This window comes from Drosophila mojavensis, unplaced genomic scaffold (genome assembly GCF_018153725.1).
Source record: "Drosophila mojavensis isolate 15081-1352.22 unplaced genomic scaffold, ASM1815372v1 contig_231, whole genome shotgun sequence".
In the NCBI taxonomy this organism is placed as follows: domain Eukaryota; kingdom Metazoa; phylum Arthropoda; class Insecta; order Diptera; family Drosophilidae; genus Drosophila; species Drosophila mojavensis.
This window is the reverse complement of record NW_025318772.1, coordinates 2,810,882-2,836,743: the sequence shown is the minus strand read 5'-3', so window position 1 is coordinate 2,836,743 and position 25,862 is coordinate 2,810,882. Positions and strand designations below refer to the sequence as shown.

The window sequence follows — 25,862 nt, the reverse complement described above, 5'->3', positions numbered from 1 at the left end:
GCTCGAGAAGATTGCCAATTCAATTACTTGTGCAGGTTTCGGCTTAGAACTTAAGACCTCAAAGTAAATTAATTTGGCATCGAAGCTTGATTTATCACAGAGAGCATTTCATGGTCGTGCAGCGAGAGGGCCAAAGGCAGCACATTACGGATATGAATTTTAAGATCTTTGAGGGATATATCTATGTGCACAGAATCAACTAATAAACGCATAAAATATGTTCAGCTTAATTGTCTTAATATATTGTATGTACATATTTTTAATCAATATCAAGAGTTGCATCGAATTGAGCGAAAACTCGAATTTTGTGGACAATATGTTTTTAAGTCTTTGTCCTATATATGTATCTCGCGCATATGATATATTATGTTAATTTGAGATTAAAGCTTCTATGCTCTTCCGCGGAAAAGGTAAATAGCGATTGTGGAAATCTTTGATATCTTTGAAGTTTTTAGAGTTTTGGATCGTTCTAAAATTGTATTTAGCTGATCGAATAGTTTACGCATATTTAGTATGCTCGTACAAATATTCTTAACCAGTATCAATAATAGAGTCAAATCTTTTTCTGGATATATCATACACTTTGTAATCAGCGTAATACAATTGACGCTTTTTAAGCATCGACTAGAAATGCGATCCATGAATGAGATATATAGAATAAGTATGTAAAAATGCATTGCATTAATTGACATTAACAATTAAAGTGTAACTAGGCTGAAGCTTTTAGTAATTCTCTGGGCAGTTACAATCGTGAGCTGCGACCGATATGATCGCTAGCTGGGCATATAGATTCTCTATAGTACAGAGCTCAGATGATGATGCTGCATTCGCTGCCTGCGCTCATCAAGCCTACGCCGAAGTGTGAGTGATGTCCCAATCATGGCTGGGTGGGTCTGAATAGTCCTAGAGAGCTACTTTCATCTGCTATGTCTCTATCCCTGTCTCGCTCTCTCTCTCTTCTGCAGATCATCATTTTGAGGAGCCACAAGTATTTCGGTCGCTGGAGCAGCTGCGTGTGCTCAAAGTGCCGCATTGGGATGGATGGCCGGCAAGGTGAGGTGCTACTACTACCTGGTCCACTCATTCTCCAATCGAATTTTGAAGTTGGCTGCTGTTTGCTTTGTCGCCAGTTGCCTTTGTCGCGGGCCGGCAGACTCGTGCATCAACATCTTCTGCATAGCTGTCCCACAGCATCCGCCCTGCAGTGCGACAGCGATACTTTGCTCCATGGGCGCACAAGCAGCCAGAGCAGGATTAGCAGCAACAACAGGTTTCATACCATAACAAGTTGTGTCCGCCTCTCGTAACACGTCCACACAGCTTACAGAGAGCCAATGTGGACATCAGACTGGCTCAGAGCCTAAGCCTAAAGAATGGGCACCTGACGAGCACGTGCATCTGTTGCGGCCCTTTGACACTGGCCATGCCTAGGTCCATATGCCCTAAAATGTGCTTTATATGGAACAATAATCTAGCCGATTCAAACCCATAAGCAATGAAATCAAAATCTTCAATATATTGGAATTTGTTGTTTTATTTCTTTTTAATTTATTAAATACTTTAACACAGTGTTTGTAATTTATTAACTAAGACATGGTACGATATACATATATATATGTGGTCTCTATATATATATATATATATATATCTATATATATGGTACATATAGGTAGCTTCATAGTTATATGATTCTTTACACAATAATCTCAATAATGTTAATTTGATCTAAACGTATCTTACGAGCTCTTAACATATGGTACAATACTTCCGAGTGATAAACATGCCACAGGTATGCCAAACTGTTCAGTTTGTATAAAGAAAAAGAGGCAGATAGAGATAGAGATAGAGATAGAAAGAGAGAGAGAGGCAATATATATGTGGTTTGCTCCTAGGAGTACGAGTATAGCCAGTGTTACAATACGACGCTTACGAACTAAAGAAATGAACCAATCGCTAGGCTGCGATTCGAGTCGCTTCGATTTCCCTAAGAACAAGGATCAACTGGGTTGGGTATTTATGGCTCATAGAGCAGGAGGGCGGCAGTGGCTCAATCCTGGGAGTCGCCCGCATTACTGCTACGGTCCAGGGCCATGCCGCTGGCTCCATTCGACTCGGACTGCTCAATGTCCGAGGTGCTCAGCACGCCGGGCAAGTAGCCCGTGCCGGCATAGGGGGCGGACAGGAAGCGCTTGGCATGCGCCTGCATGAACGGGTGGTAGCGATGCGGATGGGTGGGCGAGCCGAAGACGGCGGGTGGAACGAGTGGCGAGAACGCGGACTTCATGGGAAACGGCGGCGAGGGAGGCACCTGTGCGGGGGCCGGTGGCGGTGGCGTCTGCGTCAAGTCCTCACCAGCTAGCATGCACTCCATGGCCTGCAGCACGTCGCCCCTGAAGCGCTGCATCAGCTGCTCCACATCGCTGCGCCGGCGATTGGGAAAGACGCGCATCAGGACATCAATCGGAGAGCGCTGCTGTTGCTGCACCTGTGCGTGCAGTTGCTGCTGCAGCGGCAACTGCGCCGCGGGATGATGTGTGGGCAGTCCCGCCGCGGCCAGGAACTGCGTGTGGTGGTAGGGCATGAAGCCCTGGGCATGCCCGTTGCCAAAGGAGCGCAACAGATGCAGATTCTCGGCGGGTGTGTTCGGCGGCGAGTTGCTGTCCTCCTTTTTCAGGCTCAGGTTCTCTGGCGTGGCCTCGTCGGGCGCTGAGTCCACATCCAGATCGGACTCCGGCGAGCTGGGCGGGCCGGTGCGTGCGGGCGATAGGCTGGCTGTCAGGTTGAATAGCCCGGCCACCTTGGGCCGAGGGCTGCTGGGCGAGCCCGACTCGGAGCCCGTGTCCTGATCGGTTTCATTGGAGTGCGCGGCGCCGCGCTTGGAAACTGCAACGAAACGTAAACAGAGACGGAGTTGAGTTTTGGAATCTGTCCGGTGTGGGAAAACTGTGCGGTTTTCCACTTCAAAAAAAAAAGAAAAGAAAAAAAAAGACAAACCAAAACAAATAAAAGTATCAAATGCAACAGGGAAGACAATAAAAAAGCAAAGAAAAAGAGGACAACAAAAATTTAATCACGGGAATCGCAAACACAAGTGAAGTCCTGGAGTATCTGGAGTTCTTCAATTGGCAGATGGAGGAGGGTTCGTTGACATGGAAACCCGCTGCCTGTGCACAAATGGAAACAAGTTATACGATATTTTTTTATTTTTGGATTGTCTATTTGATTTAGCAGTTGACGAAGCCGCAGTGAAAATTTAATTAAGTTGCGCCCCGCTGCTGCTGCCTTCACCCCCGCCCCTGTTCACCTGGTTTCTTTTGCAGCGCATGTAAATCCATGCGTGAAATCGTGTTGAGTTTCAGTGCAAATAAACAGCGAACAGGTTCGATTGATTCGCGTGAGAATCCCGTCCTGTTTTCCTTTCCCGGCAGGACACTCGCCAGCCGCGCAAAAGGGACGACTGCGAGCGAGTCTCGCATTACGCCCTCAGCTTGGCGTTGTCTTACAAACTGACAATGTTAACCAGATTCACCAAATTGGCCCATTGAGCAGCTCCATGCCAGGGACTTTGCAACTGTTGACTGTTTGTTTCTGTTGTTTGTGTCTGCTCTCCTTTGTATCGGATAATGTTGCCTTTGATTGTTTTCATGGGCTGCGCACTGAGCACAGTTATTACAGCCTTTGGGTAATCGATCAGATCAGATGAGAGGCCTCACTTGGAGTGTTTTCAAGGGAAGACAATGGTAAACTCTAAAGAGTAGACCTATGACAGGTGAAATATAAGCTGGGAAAATTGCCAGATTGGGGTGAACTAATACAATTATTAAGCAGATTGGTCTATTAATGACAGATCAATGCTATTATATCATGTTGTATGCTAATCCCAAAGTCTTTTATTTTGTGAATCTTGATAGAGTAGGAAATCATGTTATGTGATGATGAATGGATTTACAGGGTTTATCGGGTCTAAGGGTCCTGAGGGTCCACAGAATATTGTGTTCTTCGTGGTTTTCATTAGACACACTTGTGCGTTGGCAGAGAGTCAAGTATGATTGGTATTAGTGTCGGACATATCCATAAATATTTTATTCAGCCTTACTAAAATATGAATATTTTTATATTAGAAAATCCGTTTAACAATTCACATATAATTTTAATGAAATCCACATAAAGCCCTTTCGACTTCCCTACCCTGCGATTGAACGACTGAATACTTTGAGTAAATGGATATTCATATCTATGCCTACCATGAGAACAATTGAAAACATTGTTCTTATAGTCCTAGGAAATAGGGATTATTATTTTTATTTTTGAAAACCTTTTAGTCTTGCTATAAAAATCTCAGCTTAAACCTCATTTAAGAAAATCATCTTTGATATTTTCATATTGTTATAATGAACTTTGCATAAAGCCATTTCCATTCACCTACATGTTGGTTTTATAATATATAGTTATGATATGATATGATAGTTATCCCAAAAACTATAGATTGCAAGAAAACGTTGCTGTTCTTGGTTAAGGAAATCATTAGAAATATCTTCTATCTAATTATAACAATTCAAATTGCCGCATTGATGAGCTTTCGTACCTTTTACCTTTAGATAATACCTCTACCTTTTAGATAATATTAGAAATCTTTCGCATTTCGATAGACTAAACCTGCAATATAAAGGCCTAGTACTCAAACGCTCAAAGACAGTCAAGTTTTACTGTGAGCCTAACCAAAAATTATAATAAAAATTTGTATAGATTATGCAGACATATGCCAGAGATTCAGTAAGAATTAAAATGCGCGATTCCTTTAAGGCTTCACTTAAATTTTAAATTGTTTCAATATTGTAACCCCTTCGTTTGGAGTCTTGGATATTACGCAGACTGGGTTTGGAGAACTTGTTGTTTCCGCGCGGTTTGATCGAGTGCAGGGCAACGCCTTGACTGGGAAGCCCTTGTGTTAACAAACACCTAGAGCTGAGACTTTACACACTCACACACACCGACACACACTCACACACACACTCACACACACACTCACACACATGTGTGTGTAGCTGAGAGTGTGGCACTTTATGCGCCGCTGCGCTTTTGACAATTGAAAATGAGAATTTGCGGCGGGCGTTTTCTTCCGCCAACTTTGAAGCAGCTGTTGTGGATGGAGAATAACGGGTATGGGGCTGCTGCTGGTGGGGTACATGGGCACACACATATGGACTGCACTGGGGAGTGCCCGTTGTTTGCGATGGCGGGCAGCAAGGCGTAAATATAATAATTTCATATTTGTGCACGGGACTTACCGGGACTCTCGTCCAGCTCGGTGCGTGTGGGTGAGAAGCCGACGCTGAGATGCTCGGAGCGAGTGCGTCCATCCGTGTCGGATTCATTGCCATTGTAATGCTGCCGCGACGGCTGCTGTTGATGCTGATGCTGATGTTGGTGCTGCTGCTGTTGTTGTTGCTGCTGCTGCTGTTGCTGCTGTTGCTGCTGCTGTTGCTGGTGGCTGGGCGTGGGACTCGCCTCGTAGCCATCGCTGGGTGGCGAGGGTATGCCGCCGTGGAACACGCCGTTTTGTGCTGGTGCCGCACCAGCCACACCTCCGCCGCCGCCACCAACATGCGTGGGACTGTGCGAGTTGGGCGTGACGCTGTCGCCGCCATTCTGCTGCCCAGATCCGGGCACCGAGGTGTACAGCAGCCCCAGCTCACGCGCCTCGTTCTCCTCCTGGGCCTGCTGGCGTCGCAGCGCAACCTGAAACGGCAAGGCAAGGCAAAACTGATACATTAGATGGACCCATGCAAACACTAATAACGCTGCTCGTCAACCCACCTGTGCTGCCATCACGCGCTGCCGCTCCGCAATCAGCGTGCACTTGGCACAGACGCAGTCCCGCCAGCGACAGTAACGCTTGTGGCCCTTCAGCGCGCTGACCTGCAATGGGCAAAGGAAATTAGTTGGCTGGACACATAAGTAGGGTCCGAGCGGACGTACCACGCCATGATTGCGGCAACGCGCGCACTTGGGTGTGCGCTGATAGCGCTCCGAGGCGGCGCGCAGAAAGAAGGCGGGCGGCAGGGCGCCCAGCACGGGATGCTGTGACATTAGGTTCTGCATGTCCACGCCCGACGGTAAACTCATGCCGCAAACGCACTAACGGGAATACACTCAAATATGGAATACGCACACACAGACACACACACACACACACACTCTCTTAGAGTTTGTTTATCGAATTTTGTTTGATATCTGATGTTATAAATAATTTGCTTGGCACATTTCAGGTCATTTCACGGTTCTCGACTCACGATTCACAGTTCACGGTTCACGTTCGCTTTGCGCGACGAACATGTCAGACGGAGCACTCGGTTGCAACTGATTCAACTTGATTTGAATTCAATGCGAGCAGCCCAGGCAAATGGCGGCAGACGGCAACAATTTACCAATACAAAAGCGGCGTGCGCACACACACACACAAACATACTCGCATACAGCCAGAGGCAGAAGAGGGTTGCAAATAATATTGAGAGCGTGCTGCCCACCACACACAAAGTGCGCTGCCTGCGTCGTCGTCGGCGTCGGCGTTGACGTCAAAGCCAGCGCCAGCAGCAGCAGTCGTAGCAGTCGCAGCAGTGGCGGCAATTAAGAAAAAAGTTTCAAAATCTAATTTGGTACTGTATACAAATTTGTGCACTCCAAGCAACGGTTACGGCGACAGCGACGGCGACGGCGACTGCGGCGTCGACTGCGACTGAATTAGCGTGGAGCGGGTCCCGGTTGGCTCTGTGTTGGTTGGTTTTTGTTGTTTTGGTGGTGGTGGTGGTGGTGGCTGCGGCTGGTGGTTGTTTGAGGTTTCTTTCATTTTCTTTGTTGCTTTTGTTTCACAATTTCTTTTTTGTTGTTGTTCAGCTTTGGGTGTGTGCGTGTGTGTGAGAGAGCTTCGCCTGTGGAACAGCCAACCAAAAACGTTTTGGCGCCTCAGCTGCGCTGCGACCTCGCCGCTGGTTGGCATGGCAGCGTAGGCGATACACATACGCGCGCACACACACACACACGCTCTCACGTACTCACACTCACAAATACACACTACGCAACACAACTGACACAGTTGGCAGTGCTTGTTAGTTGCCTTTTGGCCATGTATAGGTGACCGAAGCTGGGGGCTCTGGGAGGCGCCTCAGGAGGTCAACTGCTCTGGCAATTGCAGCCGTCCGGGGCATGTCTCAAGGATTCGTGCAGCTGCTCTCGATTGTTAAAGTTGTCTTTGTTTTTGGCATGTTGCCAATTGCCTTTCAGCTGCAGCCCTAAGCTCTAAGCTCCGAGCTCTCATGAAATAATTGTTTACTGTTTGGCATGACGATAATATTCACTCAATAGTAAACAATACATTTAAATTAAGGAATTAAATGGAATTACTTGATATTAACGAAGAATGTTTAAGTGGGTTGAGAATAGCTTGTAACAGTGCAATCAATTGTACAAAGGGTCTCATAGTCTTTGTGAGGTGTGAGAAATGCACAAGCACATAATTAGAGTTCCAAAAAGTGTTGCTCAATTTGAAGTATAGAAATGTTAAAAAACACAAATGTATTTGTAATATTCCTACCGAGCAGGATCAATGGAATACTAAGTATTTATACATGTACACATACATACATGCATACATATATATGATTGCTTACATACATAATTCATCAACCTATAAAAAAGTATACATATACATATTCTGATTATATGAATTATTGGACATCTGAGCAGAAATTCTATTATGTACATAGAAACATATGAACATGCATTACATACCTTGAATGATGGTTTTACAAATTTAATTAGTTGAATGTATGGATGTAGTAGATATGCATGTATTTACTTAAACATCGAAAAATATATATAAGGAATGAGTATTGAATTCTAAATAAATTTATATTTCTACATACTCATGTCAAACAAAGAGAATAATAACTTTAAAATAAATACTTATTTAGTAAATTTGGTATTTGATTAAAAATGATGATTTGATTAATATGTATTAAATTTTACCTAGTCCCACTTAATATAATGTTGCGCATAAAATCCATCATCAGAAAAGAAATTCAAAAACACGCCATTTTGTTTTGATGACATTTCGCAATTTGAGTCACGCTGTTTACAGCAATAGTAATGTGGCTAGTCCCGTGTACATAAGTCTTTTGGGGGTTGGGACTGTGGCGTAAACTGGGGCGCCAGTGGGTCGCATTGGCCTATTAGAATGTTACAATTTATTGCAATTGAAACAAACAGCGACGGCAACGCCAGCAGCTGCGGCAGCAGCGACAGGCAACAAGAATATCAATATGAAAAGTCACGTGTGCGACAGAAGCGGCGACATTTTCAAAAGCTCTGCGCACTTGGTGCTCTCACTCGCTCTCTGTGTTTTTGTTTTTTTGCGTGCTCTCTTTGCGCTCTCTAGACTCCGCCTACGCGCACAGCTCCGCCTCTAAATGCACGCTCTCACCATGCACACACATACACATACACACACATAGACGCTTTTAATATGAAAACAAAGCGGCTACAATGTTGTATTTGGCAGCTGGCCGCAAAAGAAACAAGTTTCCAAACTGAAGAGAGCAGCATCAGACCTTGTGCGTGCGAGAGAGCGGCACAAGGACAGCTCTACACATACACAGGCAGTCGGACTCACACGCGCTCTCTCTCTCTCTCTCTCGCTCTGTCTCTCTTTAGCTTACGCTCAGCAGCCTGCCGTACCACAAACGCGTTGGCAACTGTAAATGGCTAGAATTTGTTGTTGTTATTAATGCTGTTGTTGTTGTTGTTGTAGTAGTTGCTACTGGTTTTTGCGCAGAGGCAATTTCTCATATTTTAACTTTGTTTAAAGTGCGCACACAAACACACACACACATACAGACACACATGCACATGCTGGGTGGCCACTTAAAAAGTGTTTTTACTGCGGGCCAAATATGCAAATTAGTTCGTACCGCGCCGACAACTTCTTCAGCCAACAAAAGCTGAAACATGTCCATTATATCGCCGCCGCCGTCGTCGCCGTCCGCCATGCATGAGCTGCACTTCATAACAGGCCCCAGGGGCGGGGTGGCGTACCACAGAGGGGTCGGCCAATAGCTCAGTACAAATAGAAAAATACTCTTGTAATAATCATGAGCAGGCACAGGCAGAGTCAAGGCGGCAAACGGCAACCAGTAGCTAATACAACAACAACAGCAACAACCACAAAGCAAATTTACAAAGAAGAGAAAACAACAAAAATTAATAATTATTATTAGAAAAATGTCTTTAGCAATACTTTGATAAATCTGCTGTGTTGTATATGTGTTATATTTGGGGTTTTATTGTAGTTAGATATAGATAGATAAATCTAACATCTACTTTGATTTTAGATTTGTTTACTAAGCATTATCATTGCTTTTGTTATGTGGTTTGTTTGTTAAGCAAATATTTGAATTCAATCTAAATGTACAAAGGAATCTATTTACTGAATATGCCTTTAGAGCAACTCTATAGAAACTACAGTCTGAGTTTTGATATAAAGAGGCATTAAGTAAAAATGGTTCTATTGAGCTCCAATCAATAAATCTAATGTAATTTTCAGTACCTAGCAAACGAACAAACTACTCGTAGAAGAATACAAATTCAGAAAAGAATCAAAAGATTATATAGAGAAATAACATCTGCTCTTTTGATTACAATTTTACATTCTTCTTAACACAAAATTTGAAGTTCGAAATAAATTATAAAACCAATGGGATATATTGTATGTACTATTCGGTATGTTTTGATATAACTATATCAACTGATCGATCTGTTATCTATTGCTAGCCAGTGAATCAGAGACTTTTATAGGGTATACCATGCTTGAAAGCCAGCCAGACACCATAAAATTTCAATTCTAGCTTTATAGCTACATATATACATGCTTGATATTTATATCAATCTTTATATATATATTTCAACTTGATCATGATCTCGGTTGGAGATCAATGCTTATGCATTTGCAGTCTTGGCCAAAGCTAGCCAAGACTAGCCGTTAGCTATAGCTGGATCTCAAGTGCTGGCCAGGCTAACGTGTGCATCGCAAGGGGGTAGAGTGGGGCAAGATCATTTGGCTACTTTGCTTGCCGTTGGCTGCCGACTTCTCTCTGTTGGCTGTTGTCTGTTGTCTGTTGTCTGCTGTCGGCCGTCTGCTGTCTGTTGGCCATGTTTCTTTGCTTTTGATGAGTCCGACCGGGCACAGTCAACTGTGCGACTCAAGTGCTCAAGTGAGCAGCGCTGCCCAGAAGCCAGTTCAGATGAACTGCTTCGAATTCAGCCAAGAGACAGTGACAGTTGCTGTCAATGGATAAGGGGCTGGCGAAGAGGGGACGGGGGCGCCGGCGGGTTTGAGCCACTTACAGACGATTGAGAGACAAAAGAAAAGTGCCTTAAAATGTTGACAAATATTTGCTGTGCATTGGCCGCAAAATTATTTGATCAAGACCACCGAAAAAATATATACGTATATAGATATGGATATATATGTATTCATGTGCGTGTGTATGCATATACATGAAATATTCAAGTAGATACAGTCAGAGGAAACATTGGGTATGATAATATATTCAAAGAATTTTGTATTAAAAATTAAACTAAAGTTGAGTGAACTAAAACAAAAAAAAAAAAATAAAAAAAAAATAAAATAAAATAAAAAAATAAAAATTTAATTTTAGGCCAAATTTCAAATCTCAAATCTCCAAATATAATTTTATTTATTTTTCTACTCTTTTAATGAATTAAATGACTTGTAATAAAATTGAATTTTATTTTATTTATTTATTATTTATTTTATTTTTATTTTGCGTTAAATTCTTTTTTAATGCAACGTAATGAAAGAACTTTCTTTTACTTTTTGCTTTTCTTTATTTAGAACCATGCGTGTTTCTCTCAGTGTACAGGTATACAAATAACATATGTGCTCACTGAAGTAGCCAGAGAGAGAAAGAGAGAGGGAGATCAAAAAGTGTTCAAAATTAAAAATGAAACTTGAAGACACGCGGCTAATGAGATTTCCTTGCGTCATTGCCTCATTCATTCATTCCGATTGCGATTTGTTTGTTTTATGTTTCTCTGTTGTTGTTGTTGTTATATTATTAATATTGTTGTTGTTGCTGATGCTGCTGTGCGTTGCGCAGTTGAACTTGTGTTTTAACATCTTGTGCCGCAGCCAAAGACAATATTTGAGCAATCATCGAAAACACAGCGAACATTGTCTCTATTTTGGAAAAGGTCTCGCCGCACACACACACACACACACACACATAGAAGCCACCCAGCTAGAGAGAGAGAGAGAGGGAGCGAGAGATAGAGCAGCTACAGAGAGAGTTCAGTCGGGCGGGGAGCCCCTCACGCTCGCGCTGCCCAAGCTCCAAAAACGCTTTCCATTTGGAACTGTCAGCGGCAGGCATTGAACAAAGCGACGCAGCAGCCACTCCAGCGTGGACAGGGGGCGAGAAAAAAGTTAATTTAATTTCAAGTGTGTGCAACAATTGTTGGGCTTATCCTTTAGCCAGCCACGCCCACTACCCACCTAGCCCCTCTCTCTTAGTCTCACTCTCTCTCTCTCCCTCTCTCTCTCTCTATCTCTCTCTCTCTCTCTCTTACTCTATTTCTGTGTGCATAGATATATTTTGGGATCTTTCAGCATATTGTTTTACAAGACAATTTGCTTACAATCTTTGACTTATCTTTGGGCATAAAGAAATCCCATTAAATAACTTCCGGGCGGCTTCAAGTCCTGCGGCCAGAATCTGCCAGCATGGCCACGAATTGTCTTGGCTGTGCTTTGCCTTGGCTTTGCAACAAGCTGAAACTTTGAACTCTCATGTATTTCACTGAGTTTGTTGAGCCATGAAATTACATTTTGCTGATATACGTGGCGTGGGCTGCTGCTACTCCTGCTTCCCCTGCTGCTGCTGCTGCTGCTGCTGCTGCTGCTGTTGCGAGTGGTTGAGTGCGGGAAGCCATTTTCAGCTAGCACGTGGCCAGGTCTCGAGCTGGGAGCTACAAATTCAAGGAAACGTACAAGATTCGCTTTGTGCCGAAGTTTCACACAGCACAAAGTTTTTGTGTTCATCAGAATTTCAAGATTTGCTGGTGTCATATGCAGATCTTTGATTTTATTTGTAATTGTAATCGAATTATAGCACACACACACATACATACATACACATACACATAGGTAGGTGTATATATAGAGTATCAATATCCTGTTCGTCATTTGACACACGCCAAAAGCATTTCTTTGGAATTTGGCACAGACTTGGCAAATAATCAAACAGGCAAGCCGGATGCTCCGATTTCAAACAATTGCCGTGACATGGCTCAAGGAACCATTCGCACTCACACACACAGAGACACACACACATATATATATTTATACAATATTGCGATTTCCATTTGACACCCGAACATAAATGGGCACCATTTAAGGACTCGTTAGCTGAGCAGATTATGCTGCTTGTGTTGCGTAATTTGAGCTGGTCACATTGTGCCCATAACAAGGTCACACAGTTCTTCAGGCAGCCAACGGGCCTGACTTTGGCTATGACACTCTGCCTCTCTGCTAATTCATATAATAACAACGCAACATATTGTGCCGTGGATGTATAATTTTTGTAATAATAATCAGAAGAAGAGGCAACGCCTCAGTTTCGCTCAGTTCTGTGTACACTTTGAAAAATTAGTGGCATGTTTTATTACAAAATATAATTAGAATAATAAAAACCAGATTAACTATAATTGAAAGAAATTCTTTAAAATAAATTAATAATTCTAGAACAATTTTTATGTATGCTAATTGATTGATTGATTGGCAGATTGATCATTAAACCAAAAGAATAATTTCATAGAACTTATAAGAACTTCGTTGAAAAAAATAAAACACACACATATTGGATTAAACAAGATAGATATGGGAGAGAAATCATAATGTGTAAAAGTATATATATATATATATATATATATATATATATATATATATATATATATATATATATATATATATATATATATATATATATATATATATATATATATATATATATATATATATATATATATACATATATGTATATATTCTAATATTAAAATACCTGAGTTAAAGTGAAAATTTTGAAAACATTAAGAACTTCCATCTATATATATATGCTCGTACATACATCTATTTATATATTTGTTATCCTTTGTACATTTTCTCTCCAATTTCATTTGTCATTTAATCTAATTTGTATTTTTTCAAATGGCATCTATATAATATACTATGTAATTTTGTTGAGTACCTTCCCAGCCATTGTTTTCATCTTTTTTTGTGCCAGCGAACACTGTTTCCGATTTCGATGAGTTAACCCCCATAGCTGCATAGTTGAGCAACCCGCCCAGTTATGTTATCTAACCCTCAGTTATGTGTGAAAGCAACGACAACAACTACAACTACAATTGCGTGGAAATAAACGCCCCTTTGACAGCTCGTTGAGGGCAACTGTTATTAGTTGAGCTCTCGAATCTGTCCATATGCCTGGGCCTGAGTCAGGGCGTGTGGTTCCCAGCCAAATATCGGGTTTATTAATACCTATATACTGCTCGCTCTCTCTCACTCTGAAGTTATGGTAATGACAACTTTTATAGACCCGCGGGCTGTATTTATGTAGTCTTTTTTTTTTTCATTTTGTATGCAGCCAGCTGTGAATTTTATTTGATTTAATTAAAAAACTGCGTCCTCTAGTTTTATATAATGGCCGACAAATTGACTGACAAAAAATGCGTCCGAATTGCAGTTGTTTCTTTTCCGGGAGTTTGTTTGAACACAATTTTGACTATATACATATATGAACAGGTCTATGACGGGTACTGAGCTGTTTAAGAACAGGTGTACAATCAGTATTATTAGGAGATATCAAATATAGAGTGTGCAATGAATTTGCTTAGAAAGATATTTAAAAATCGCATACTTGTTTGATATTTTATTTGTATATGATAATATTCAGAACGAAATTCAGACTTCAAGAAACAAATGCCGAATGTAAATTTAAATTTTACCGCCCACCTCAAAGGGCTGCACTGTCATCAATTGCAGCAGCTTATCCACTATCGATAACACAATAAATACCACAAAAATACCTAAATGCAAGGTGACCAGTCAACTACTGTTAAGTTAACAGACACAAAACCTGTTTCGAAAATTCAAATAAAAAACATGTAATGTATTGTGTGCATTTATTTAACACTTAATAAGGCTTCATCTCAAATGATAGGAATATAAAAATACATTTATTGCAAACACGCAAGCGCTGTTTACCACAAAAAATGATGATGAACAATATTTGTTTATAACAAACTATACGTAAATAGCCTACAATTGTTTAATATTATGTATGGAAATGAGCTTCGTTGTGGATCACTTGCCAGAGGTAGCCGCATAGCACGCATTGCACACACGCACCGGCCGGCCGGGTTGACCCTGTGCGTTGAGCAAAGGCAGGGTATGCTCGGAGCAGGTCTTGCAGAAGATCTCGCCGCAGCTGCGACAATGATGCTTCCGACGCGTCAAATTGAACTCCCTGGTGCAGGCCGTGCAGTGAGTGGCAATGGAATCGGGCGCCCATATGCCTGGTGAGCTGACTGGATTCTCCGGCAGCGTCTGCTGCAACGACTGCGACGAGCCGGAGAGCAGCTGCTGCTGCTGCCGCAGCTGACGTCGCTCGTTGTCCTGGAACTCGGAGATTTTCAGCTTACTAACGCTCAGCTGTATGCCCAGCTCCTCGAGCGTTGTCTGCGCCTCCGACCATTGGGCGCGCACCTTCTCCAAGTCCAGCTTCAACTTCTCGTTCTTCTGCCTCTCCTCATTTAGCTCCTTCACGCACATTTGCATCGTCGATATCTTCTCCTTCAGCTTCAGCTCCTTCTCCTGCAAGGATACGCGCCACTCCCGCTCAATGCGCGTCTCAGCCTCTGCCCGTGCCGCTCGTTCCTCGCAAGCGCTAACCTGCGTGGACAGCGTTTGAGAGGTGGTCTTCAATATCTCGCCCAAGTTGCTTTTATCATTAGTCCATCTGCGGATAGCAAAAATTTAACTTTTAATGCCGTTCAATTTAAGGGGCGTATTTATGGTCGAGAATGTATAGTACGAGGGTAGTCTGAAAACTAGATGATCTAATTTATTTGAATTTTTCTACATTTCTTTCTTAAAGTTTAATATCCTTTAAATGAGTACCTCACTATAAAACGACTTACTTACTATTTGATACACTTTTAAAAATATTGTTAGGAAATATAGAATATAGAGCCGATAGAACTATATAAATACAGTCTAGTTCATGATCAACACTCAAGCCATTATGCTTATCTCTCTTCTATTATCGCTTTTCATGCAACTATTCTCTCAGTAACCAATCTAAGAAGAAGAGCTAAAGCATGTCTCTAGATCATCGAGTAATGCTTTTGCGTCCAAGAACAAGTTATATTATGGAAATCTGCCCTATAACCATAAGGAATATGAAGATTAACATTACAATACTATATTTATAGATATGTGAATAAAAAATATGTTTGTTAGAAAAGCACATATTTTTTACTTTTTATATTAATCAAGCTCAGAAATAGCAGATTGCACTCTAATTTGATGAAATATGGACCCCTATAATCACAATTGAACGTGACAAAAACAGCTCATATTTTTTATTCAGCGAAACACGTAATTCAAAATATTCCCAAATATCATGATCATTAGGTCAACTCAAATATTGTCTTTCTATCTCCCCTATAAAGCTTCCCTTCAATCAATGCAAGTCGTTCCAAACCAAATATCATCTATCAACAAACTCGATTCAGTTCTTACTTTTTCTCTAATTGTTCAATTGTGCTGGCCATATCTTCCTTTTGGCACTCTAGTTTGCTCATTAGCTCCGTTTTGTGGGTCAGCGAGGCATTGCAATCCTGTTGATAAAGACAAAAAAGGCGAGAATCTTTTGTACCAGTTCTTCCAAGACGTTCGTCATATAATGCGATTATATTTGGGTTAGTACGAAATGAAAGGCTCCAGTTAGGATAAGTTTTATTTTCTTTGTATATATATATATATATATGTATTAGCGTGTGTGTTTGTGTGGATTTGTATGTGTGTATATATAGTCCCATTAACATGTATAGATACATACATACATATTTATATAATTACATAGTTATTTGACTAGATTGACTTGATTTTCAGTATATTTAAATTAAATTTAAAGCATTTAGAGAGTATTTATATGCATATCGTTTGAATATATTTGATATAATATATGTAATAAATCAGCTCTATACATCACGATGCAATTGGGAATACTTGGAATACTTAAGAGGGGGCTTGGGGCATTCAGCTAATAGCTTATAATTTGCAGAATCTTCAACAACTTGTTAGCACTATATATTATAGGTTTATATATATCTATAACATATGACTTTGTTACTATATATATTTATATATATAGTACTAGTACTAAAGGCAACATACATTTTTATTCGTTCTAAAATATAAACATATTAAGCCGTTGCACTTTGAGTTACAGTTAGGTTAACAGCTCTACTTATTTGTATATTTATATATTTTTTGGGACTTGTAGAGCTCAACATTTGGTACTTGAATGGTTTCTAGTTGTCCTAGCATACAATAGATTGAATACAGTGATCGCTCGTTAATTGGAACATACTAAAAGCATACTAAAGCAGACATAAGAGAAGAGTCTTAGCGTAGGATAACAATCAGTCAATCAATCAATGAGACTAAATCTAAACAAAAAGTTGTGTAATTAAATTGCAATTGAATTATAAGTTGAGAGATCTTTAAGTAAATTGCTGAAATGACTTTTGACTCTTCCAGCTTATATAAAACTTGGATTGTCAGTCTATCAATGAAAGCATTTATATAATCTAATGAAGATTTTATATATAGAGAAATATATATAGAAAAGTGTTGATCGTTAGTCAGTCACTCAATCAATCTGTCAAACTAATCATAAAAATAAATAAATAAAATATAGAAATAATGTAGAAATACATAAATAGCGGAGATCATTAGTCAATCAATCAGTCAGAGTATATGAATTACATATTATACATCACAACTTATTTTCATAATATTGCAGCTTAGAGTCAGAGAGGATTATCAATCCTTAAATCATATATAAGAGCCATCCTCAGTTAAAATCTTAAAAAATAAAATCCTGTCTCGAACTGAATCGAATTGCACTGTTTGGTTTAGTGAGCGATCACTGTAGTACGAGTATATTAAGTAAATGCCTTCTTAACAATTAAATAAACTGTAGTTTGTCGCTTGTCTAGTCGTCTCCCTGTCCTGTTGCCTCCTGTTCCCGGGACAAGGCGTAGTCGCTGCGTGAGCCATCGCCCCCGCCCTTGAAATGTTGAGTGACTGCAGCCGCCGCCTCGGCTAGCTCATCGTTCAGGGATTTGGCAGAGGTTGGCGTCTTGGCTGTTGCCTGATCCGCTTGCGATTGCAGCGAGGCTGAACCCGCCGGCGACTTGCGATAATTGTTGGGATTGAAGGGCGGTATGCCGTCCATCTTGAGGTGCAGTCGCTTCAGGGGCGGCCCGGTGTCCTGTTTGTGCTTCTTGGTGAGTGCCTCGAACTTCTGGAGATTCTGCTGGCGACGCGTGTTGGGCGATCGATCGCCGCCACAGCTGGCGCTCACCTGCTGCTGGTCGACGAGCTTGGACTCGTATTTCTTTTCTAGCGATTGTAAAATGTTACCAATTTGTGAGGCTTTCGTTTGCAAACGAGAGACCATCTCGCCCTTCTGTGTGAGTTCATCTTCACATTCCTAATTGAATTTCAAACGGGTTGGAGTACGGGATATTATCTGATTTGATTTGATTTGATTCGATATGATTTGTGCGTCTTATCAACAGCCACATTACGATTGGGGGAGTATGAATTGAATTACTGAATTTTTACATTTCAAAACCGAAGAAAAATACAAAAGAAACGAATGACTGTCGACCAAATGGATTTAGCTTAATGAATGTGAGATGATTCTTATGTGTACGTATGTGTGTTTGTGTTTAGTTGGTGAGATGGTCGCGAGAAAGAAATTTGGGAAGCCCTAAAACTAGATAAGTTACCCCAAAGAGATCATAGATCACATCAAGTTAGAATTGAGTTTCCCTGTTGGATAAGCAATTTTGGGCACCGTACATAATGATAAGTTAACCCAACGAGTATCGTCATCATATCAAGTTAGAATAGAGTTAACCCATTTAACATTTCATACAAGTTTAAGTTCTTCTGAAGTAGTCAATATGGGCTATAAAGCCTGATAGATCCAATTTGTTTATCCCGCTTCAAAGTATACATATTTTCACTTTAGTTAACTTTTCATAAGATATCCTTAATCCTGGCTATTAACCATTAATGAATCCTCAACTTGCCGAAAAAATATCTATACATTATATTTCCTGCTTGCATGGCTAAGTCTGCATTTACTTCTACTGCTCCTCATCTCCCCTATTTCAATACAATGTAACTCCCTAAAAGTGTTTCCCATACTTTCTCTCACGCGACCATTTCTAGCTGTGTCCATCGTCTGTCCTTGTCCATACGCACCTGCAGCTTGCGATACATCTCCAGATTGATTTGCTTAATGTCGTCCAGCTGACGACGCAGCGAGACAATCGTGTCCTGCTTCTCGTGAATGTCCTTCTCCAGCAACTTCATGGCCATATCGGACTCCGCCTTGAGCGAGATCTGCAGATTGAGCTCTTTTTCCAGCTCGGTACAGCGCTTGCGCTCCTCCGCCAGCTGCGTGCTGAGGCCATCTACTTTGTCCTTTTCTTTGTCCTTGTCCTTATCGCTGCCGCTGCCTGTGGAGCTGTTGTCCGACTGATTTAGAGCTGCCTGCTGGCTGGCCGACTGACGCATGGCTTGATTCTCGGCCTGCAGGGCGAGCAAACTGTTGCGCGCTATGGCCAGATCCTCCTTCATCAGGGCATTGGTGGTGGTCAGGGACTCGACCTTGGCCTGCAGGTTGCCCACAGTGGCGCTGTGAAAAGATGAACGCTTGAGAAACTTCTTGAGCAGAACTATTTGAGCTGCGGCCAACGCACTTCAAATGCCGATTGAGCTCCTCGATATAGTTCTTCTGGTCCAGCACGGCAATCATATTGCCCTGTCCGGCGTCATCTAGTTGAGCGACTGGCGCATTCGAATCCTCATTAACCTCAGCATTGCGAGAGCTGGAGCGTAGATATAGCGAAAAGTCAATGACGCCCTGTTGCGAGTCGAGATCCTCCTCCTTGACGCATAGATTGCAATCGATGACGTTCAGGCCCACCAAGATGCCCATTATGACAACAATCTAAAAGGCAATGGGTTGCAGGAGTCAGCAGACAGAGCAGAATGCAACGGAGCGAAACCCACCTCGTCGCTCATCATCAGAGCGTGCGGCTCGTAGTATTCGAACAGTGAGTCCTCGCGATGCTCGATCAGCGCCTGCAGGTAATCGGATAGCTTCTTTTGCATCAGGGCAATGCGCAGCCAGGCCCTTGCCCGTCCTATGTGTGTGCGCACCGTGGGCAAGTCCCGAACACTGGCCGTAATATCTTGCGCCTCGGGGCAATAGTTTTCGACGCTTTGCAGCAGATCCCACAGCTCTTTGCGCGGCCCCAACAGACCCTTCTTGGGTCGCAGGCCATGGCCCAGCACATGCTCGATGACAATGAAGAAATGCTGCAGCGGCAAATGGTCCGAGTCGAGCATGCGGCCATAGCGCAAAGATTGCTCCAGCAGCTCCTTCACCACCAGCTTGCAGATGTTGACCAAATTGCTGCGCTCAATCTCGGCCGTGTCGCGTGCTGCAAGGGAAGAGTCCGAGAGTTGGGCTTTAGTGTCAGCTCTTTACGTTCTGCCGCTGATTGGCTGACTACTGCTAGCTACACTCCGAAATGCTGTCACGTGCCTTCGCATTAAGTTTCAGAGGGAAAAAAAAACAATGTGAAAACTCAATAAAGAAATTATTATTATGAACATTTGTGTGCTGTTCTCGTTGCTGTTGCTCCTGGCGCCCGGCGGTTGTCCCATCTACAGCATCGATCTGTCCACGCTGGAGGTGCCGAACGATTTTCAGAACGAGCTGACGCTGCAATCGATGCTCAGCTCGGAGCTGCATCAGTACAGAAATAAGCTGAACACCAATGATGACTTGGGCCAGGACAAGGTGGGACGGCTCAAGGACAATCCGTTTGAGAAGAATGACCGATTGCGCAGCATTGAGGATCGCATCCGAGCCACATATTATGCAGCCGCCTCGCCCCAGCACACGGAGGCCGCTATCGACTTGGAACCAGGGGAGCAAGTGCAGCCCCCGTCCACATCGTCGTCCCTGCCGCAACAACAGTGCGACAGCAACGTCGTCCAGAAATGTGAAAGTGGGATGGAGCACTTCATGGGCAGCAATCTGTTTGGCGGGTATCCCAAGCATTGCTTTTCTACAGAGGACATTGCACTCATATCGGCACGCCGGGACTTTGAGCTGCTGGTGCCCAAGTTCTATCCGAATACCCTGATCGCCGATAGCGTTGTCTATAGCTTAATGAAGTACTTCAATACCATCAATCACGTTCTCAAGCAAGTGTCGGATATAGAGTCGCGTCGCCTGATGCAGCGCGCCTTCTACGATGCTTTGGGTGGATATCTGAGGTACTACATGGTGCCGGTGGCACAGGTGTCCTATTATGCTGGCCGCCTCAAGCTGTGCACTGTGCAGCGTCTGGTGGCGCTCTACCGCGAGTGTCTGACGGTGCTCAACACCAACGGCAACGGCTGGAAGATGCCCGAGCAGGACATACTCGCCCGGCTAAAGAACGTTCACATTAAGCCCATTAAGCTCAACAATTCGCAGAGCACGGAGATGGACGCCTCCAACTGTGCTCTGCTGGATCATGGATGTGCCAATGATGATGCGCAGAACGAGATGATGATTGTGCCATTGCCGCACCTTGAGGTGGAGGATAACAATGGCTACTTGACCAACATCTTTTTGCCCTTCAAGCACCGACGCATTTACAATCTGCGCTCACCGGACAGCGCTTCCATCCTGGTCAAGTTCTACAAGACGGTAAACAATTGCTATCGATTCCAGGGCATGAGTCCGAAGGTTTACAATCAGAAGCTAAGGATTTGGATACGTGAGAATCTGCAGCTGCACTACCGGGATGAGTTGTTCTATCCGGGTCTAGGCGGTGTCCTGCAAGTCTATGAGGCACTGACCTGCCCTACTTCTGCAGACGATCGCTCCTCGCAGGAGGACGAGCAATTGCCGGACTTAGGCGACTTGAAGGACTACGAAACTCTGCCCGAAGAAGAGGCGCACGACTCGGCGGATAAAAGCAAAAAGCCTAACAATAAAAGCAATAAGAATAGCAATGTCAGAGGCCAAAATAGAACGAAGAACACGCCGGCAAGGCGCAAACAGACCCGCACGCCGCGCCAACATCAGAACGAAAGCAGTGCGGATACGCAGTTTGTCAAAACGGATAAGAATCCACAGGGCGAGGAATGCATCGATTGCGACGACGAGAGCTATGTGGGCTATGTGGCAGCCTTTCTGGCGCTGATCTTCCTGCTGCTGTTGCTGCTTATCTGTTGTTGCCTGCACAAGAGCCGAAGTAAGCCAGACGTTAAAAAGGATTCCAGCTCGCCTGTTATCATTAAAGAATCCGACGCAAAGCCTGTCGAACACTTTTACGAAACTCCACCCATTAAAAATGATTCCAAGCAGAGTACCTGGAGTTCAATTTTTAGGAGAGGCGCAGATAAAGTTGCTAAAAAGTCGCTTGTTATGACTACCACTCTTAGGGGCTCCAATATGACTCCTGGCATGAGCGTGGTGAGCAATCAACGGGGTCCAAGGAACCTAAATGACATGGAAAATCAAATGCTGCGTGGAACGGACGATGGTAAGTTCATCTAATCTATTTGAGTAGAGAATCTGCCCATTAAACTAACTTTCTGATAAAATAAACAAATAATCTGAATAATATTTTATCTACACTTCAGGTAATTTTTATCGCAGTGATTCTTCTTCGACATCTTCGTTAGTTTGCCAATTTCCAAGAAAGTTTCTACCCATCAAGTCGAATCGAGAGAAACACAATACCTTTTACGGCCTATCGGAGAAGAAACACCCCAAAGTCGCCAGCAAACGGCCGAGCCAACATCTGCTGCGTGAACGAGATCAGCATCGAGACCGGAGTGAAGAGCAGAAAGAAGAGTTGCAAAATGATAAGTCCAAAAAGCACAGAGAACAGAAACAGAAAAAGATGTCGAGTCAGCTGGACTCGGAGCCCAAATTGGAAGCAACAGACGACCGCCTTGTAAACAAATCTAATCATAAAAGACAAAAGGGCGGGCTGGCCTACTGCCAAGAGAGAGACAGGGTTGGAGATATCGAGCCAGAGATCGTGAGAGAGAGAACACGAGAGAGGACAAAAGAGAAGGAAGTAAGTAGTAAGCAACTCAAAGAAAATCTAACTAATTCCTCCCGAAAGCAGATACGACCCAGCGGGAGCAGAACGAGCCAAAGAAGAGAGAGTGTGCATGAAAAAGAACTGTACAGTGAAAAGAAAGCTTCAGGTAAGTGGCGAGAGACATTAAATGAAACCTAAAGTTGAAGTCATCCATTGCAGAGAATCTCTTCAACCATAAAGTCGAGCCAAGTAGTGCGACGGCCAATAGACTCGAAGCGCAGACTGAAAGTGTGGAAGTCAAGTCTCAAACACCTTCTTCTTCGGTGGGCGAGGTAAGTCCCGATTGAGACTTGGTTATGCTAAATCTTAGACACTATTTCTAAACAGTCATCCAAAAACGGTGCCAGCTGGGAAACGACCTACGACGATGACAGCAAGTAAAGAGCATTTGCCTGACGCCTGTCGACTGTCGACCGTTTTTCCTTTTCGCCAATGTGTTTCATTATTTTTCTACAAATATATTTACTTATTTAAGTTCAATGCACGTTCGAGTCGACGATGCCATGCTGCTAGTTACGAAACGAGATCCAAGATTGGGGCCCACTCGACGTGGCACAGACAATAGCGAGTGCAAAGCAAGAGTGTAATATAATAATGCAATAATGCATGCCAAATCAAGATTAGCTAGTGCTACGCTTATGCTTAGTGAGTTTACAGCAGGAAAAGTGTCAAAGTACAGTGATAACTGGATGACAAGAAATGTTAGATGTAAACATGAGGACTAATATTTAATATTGCATGTTCAGCTTTTAATACCCAATCAAAATTGAGGCACAGCCAATGCTGCTATGGCTAAGCATTTAAATTTGCCGTTAGTTAGTTAGTCCAGTCACTTCTACTCAATAGGATAAGCGTAGCAGCGAACATTTAAGATTCATATGTTGAACATAACAGAAAACTTAACATAACAGCTACACAATTACAAAGTTAACATAACAGAAACTATAACGCTTGCAAATGAACTCAGAGAGAGAAAGACCGAAAGAGAGAGATAGATAGAGTAGGTGAGTGTGTGTGTGTGAGAGAGATAGAGACGGCAAGAAGCAACCTACAGAGATGCGACCACTCAGCTAACGTGCCACCGATGAGGCCCACATTTTTGTGGTGCTGTTGCGGTGCGGTTGCAAGTGCATTTGAGCCGACAACGTCGCACAGACGACGACCGATTAGATTTTCAATTGCCATAATACCGTTATCCTCGAATCCTCCCGCGCTGCCCGTCGATAGGCCCGAAAAGCGTTTGCTGTTACGCTGCCCGAATTGATGATGCTGCTGCTGCGATTGCGTGCGATGTTGCACATGACCCGCACCACCAACTCCAGTGACACCACCATTACCACCGCCACCGCCAACGCCAGCAGCTGATGCTGCAGTATTTAGCAGAGCTGCGCCACCACCAACTGTCTTCTGTCCGTTGGCCACATCGATGTCCTGCAGCTCCTTGAGGCACAGCCATTCCCCATCCACAGACACGCGAAAATTGCAAAGATATATGGTGTCCTGGACGCCTCCGGCCAGCTCCTCACTAGTATTCGCATGCGATGCCTTTGGCAAGGTAATTAGGGTGCTGCTGTTGCTGTTGTTGCTGCTGCTGCTGCTGTTGTTGTTGTACGGCTGCATCGGCGCTTGTTGGGGTGTTGCAGGTGCAGGTGCGGTTGCGGCTGCGGCTGCAACAGCCACTGCTGCTGCATGCGACGCATGTGGGGTTGGATTCGAAGCTTTAACTGCTTTTGCCATGCCTGGCTTGGCGCTGGAGCTACCCGCTGTGCTGCTACTGCTGGTGGTTGCTGTTGCAGCTGCCTTGGACTTTGCGCCGACTTGTGGCAATTTTTTGCCTGCAACACCGGCGGCTGCTGCTGTTGTTGTTGTGGGCGTTTTAATCCCACCACCCTTCGAGGGTCGCGATGAGCTGGCGCTGGTAAGCGCAGCCTTGCCACGACTACCCATGCTGCTGCTGCTGCTGTTGTTATTGTTGTTGTTGTTGTTGTTGTTGTTGGTAGTGGTGTTGGTGGTGCCAAGCTTTGACTTCTTTGTCTCCTCGACTAGTCCACGCATGGCGTTGCACTTACTTCACAAGTGCCCACATAAAAATAGATAGCCAAAAATGAGCGCATTGTACAATACATGCAAAAAGCTTGCAGCACACAACATACGTGAAAAAGTTGCTGAGTTCGGCTTGAGGGTTTTCAGCAGTTGCTTAGCACAGTTCGTTAACAAGCACTTTATATATTTATTATTATATAAATATATACTTAATAAAACGTAGTAAATAATAATAAAGTTTAAGTTGGTATTCTTTTAAGACGCTGCTTTCAGTTATCCTGTTGTTGCGTTGACTAAGACTGAAGCAAAAGCTTCTATTGATTTGTCAACTGGGTATTAGCAGTGCAGCTTTGCAGGAGCTTTCGTTAGGGTGGTTCAAGGTTCAAACTTTGGCATATTTTTAAAATCATATGACTCGCGTTATAAACAAGTAAGTACAGTGAACACTATCTTAAAGCTAAACACTTTTTAATGTTTATTATAACTCATATAGTATTAGTTGAAATATGAAATGTAAATAGATATTGAATGATTTTATTTCAATGTAAGTAAAATATAAAATATTTTATTTATAACGAATTTCTCTGTGGAAAAAGTGTTAATGAATTCGTTAGGAAAAGCCTTTTAATCAATGCTTTAAAAACTTTCGCCGGATATATAATCTAATTAATAAGACTTTGGTCTAACGGAAGATATGCATTTGTTTGTGATAAGGGAAAGCAGTTGAGCTGTTCACTCCTGCTACTTTTCACTGTAGTATATTAACTGCACTCACCGGGCTTTTTGCGCTTGGGCTGCGCACTTGCTGTTGGCGTGTTGGAGACTGTAGCCACAGTTTGTGGCATCTCAGGGTATGTGGTTGTGCCATCTATAATCTCTGAGGCGGCCGCTGCAGCAGCGGCATTTGAGAATTGCGTAGAAATCTGGTTAATAATATGGTTAGAGATGCTTTCGGTACGGCGGAATGTGTTACGCAGGCGACTCAATGAGGAGCTGGGCACAGGCGTTGGCGTTGGCGTCGGTGGCGACGTTGATGTTGACGTTGAATCGTCGCTTTTTTCATGACGCACCAATAAATCGTCTGTACTCATTGCACAGCACACTATTTCATATGCCAACACACACACTAACTAATTTTCAGCTAATTAAGAATGGTGGAAAGTGGTATTTTCGTTTTATTATTATTTATTGCACACTAAAAACAAACATAAACAAAGCGCGACAGCCAAAGTGGAACAACTGCAACAGCTGTTGCATGCTAC

General features: G+C 43.0%; 3 protein-coding genes across 11 annotated transcripts; 1 reads left to right on the top strand and 2 right to left on the bottom strand.

The window, feature by feature from the left end:
- Positions 1-1,876: 1,876 nt before the first annotated feature.
- On the bottom strand, positions 1,877-6,362 carry LOC6574747 (doublesex- and mab-3-related transcription factor A2). 2 transcript variants are annotated; one of them, XM_044008028.1, is made up of 4 exons: positions 5,980-6,362; positions 5,818-5,919; positions 5,289-5,763; positions 1,877-2,883 (listed from the first exon to the last, which is right to left on the bottom strand). In XM_044008028.1, exons 1-4 carry the CDS (start codon positions 6,124-6,126, stop codon positions 2,048-2,050), a joined length of 1,560 nt encoding a protein of 519 aa, XP_043863963.1. In that variant the 5' UTR covers positions 6,127-6,362; the 3' UTR covers positions 1,877-2,047. The 2 variants fall into 2 exon arrangements, with proteins under 2 accessions (XP_043863963.1, XP_002000776.1); XM_002000740.4 differs by having other exon boundaries at positions 5,289-5,739; positions 5,980-6,361.
- Positions 6,363-14,236: 7,874 nt separating this feature from the next.
- LOC6574745 (protein RUFY3) lies at positions 14,237-25,843 on the bottom strand. 8 transcript variants are annotated; one of them, XM_015167630.3, is made up of 7 exons: positions 24,711-24,982; positions 23,610-24,625; positions 19,451-19,884; positions 19,138-19,388; positions 18,638-19,073; positions 15,875-15,972; positions 14,237-15,089 (listed from the first exon to the last, which is right to left on the bottom strand). In XM_015167630.3, the coding sequence occupies exons 2-7, from the start codon at positions 24,610-24,612 to the stop codon at positions 14,435-14,437; spliced, it is 2,877 nt and encodes a 958-aa protein (XP_015023116.1). In that variant the 5' UTR covers positions 24,613-24,625; positions 24,711-24,982; the 3' UTR covers positions 14,237-14,434. The 8 variants fall into 8 exon arrangements, with proteins under 8 accessions (XP_015023116.1, XP_015023119.1, XP_002000774.2 ...); XM_015167633.3 differs by having other exon boundaries at positions 23,748-24,625; positions 24,711-24,977; XM_002000738.4 differs by lacking the exons at positions 23,610-24,625; positions 24,711-24,982 and adding an exon at positions 25,376-25,843 and having other exon boundaries at positions 19,451-19,911.
- Positions 19,918-23,037, top strand: LOC6574746. Its single transcript, XM_015167637.3, has 5 exons — positions 19,918-21,987; positions 22,088-22,530; positions 22,582-22,663; positions 22,717-22,829; positions 22,885-23,037. Exons 1-5 carry the CDS (start codon positions 20,052-20,054, stop codon positions 22,936-22,938), a joined length of 2,628 nt encoding a protein of 875 aa, XP_015023123.1. The 5' UTR covers positions 19,918-20,051; the 3' UTR covers positions 22,939-23,037.
- Positions 25,844-25,862: the final 19 nt, after the last annotated feature.

Excerpts from the sequence above, each read along its gene's own strand:
- LOC6574745 (XM_015167630.3), bottom strand. The coding sequence starts at position 24,612 with ATGCGTGGACTAGTCGAGGAGACAAAGAAGTCAAAGCTTGGCACCACC. Across the intron at positions 19,885-23,609 it reads AGCTGAGTGGTCGCATCTCT|CACGCGACACGGCCGAGATT; the intron begins GTAGGTTGCTTC and ends CTTCCCTTGCAG. Across the intron at positions 19,389-19,450 it reads CTCTGATGATGAGCGACGAG|ATTGTTGTCATAATGGGCAT; the intron begins GTGGGTTTCGCT and ends ATTGCCTTTTAG.
- LOC6574746 (XM_015167637.3), top strand. The coding sequence starts at position 20,052 with ATGAACATTTGTGTGCTGTTCTCGTTGCTGTTGCTCCTGGCGCCCGGC. Across the intron at positions 21,988-22,087 it reads GCTGCGTGGAACGGACGATG|GTAATTTTTATCGCAGTGAT; the intron begins GTAAGTTCATCT and ends TCTACACTTCAG. Across the intron at positions 22,830-22,884 it reads CTTCTTCTTCGGTGGGCGAG|TCATCCAAAAACGGTGCCAG; the intron begins GTAAGTCCCGAT and ends ATTTCTAAACAG.
- LOC6574747 (XM_044008028.1), bottom strand. The coding sequence starts at position 6,126 with ATGAGTTTACCGTCGGGCGTGGACATGCAGAACCTAATGTCACAGCAT. Across the intron at positions 5,920-5,979 it reads GTTGCCGCAATCATGGCGTG|GTCAGCGCGCTGAAGGGCCA; the intron begins GTACGTCCGCTC and ends TGCCCATTGCAG. Across the intron at positions 5,764-5,817 it reads AGCGCGTGATGGCAGCACAG|TTTTGCCTTGCCTTGCCGTT; the intron begins GTGGGTTGACGA and ends CTAATGTATCAG.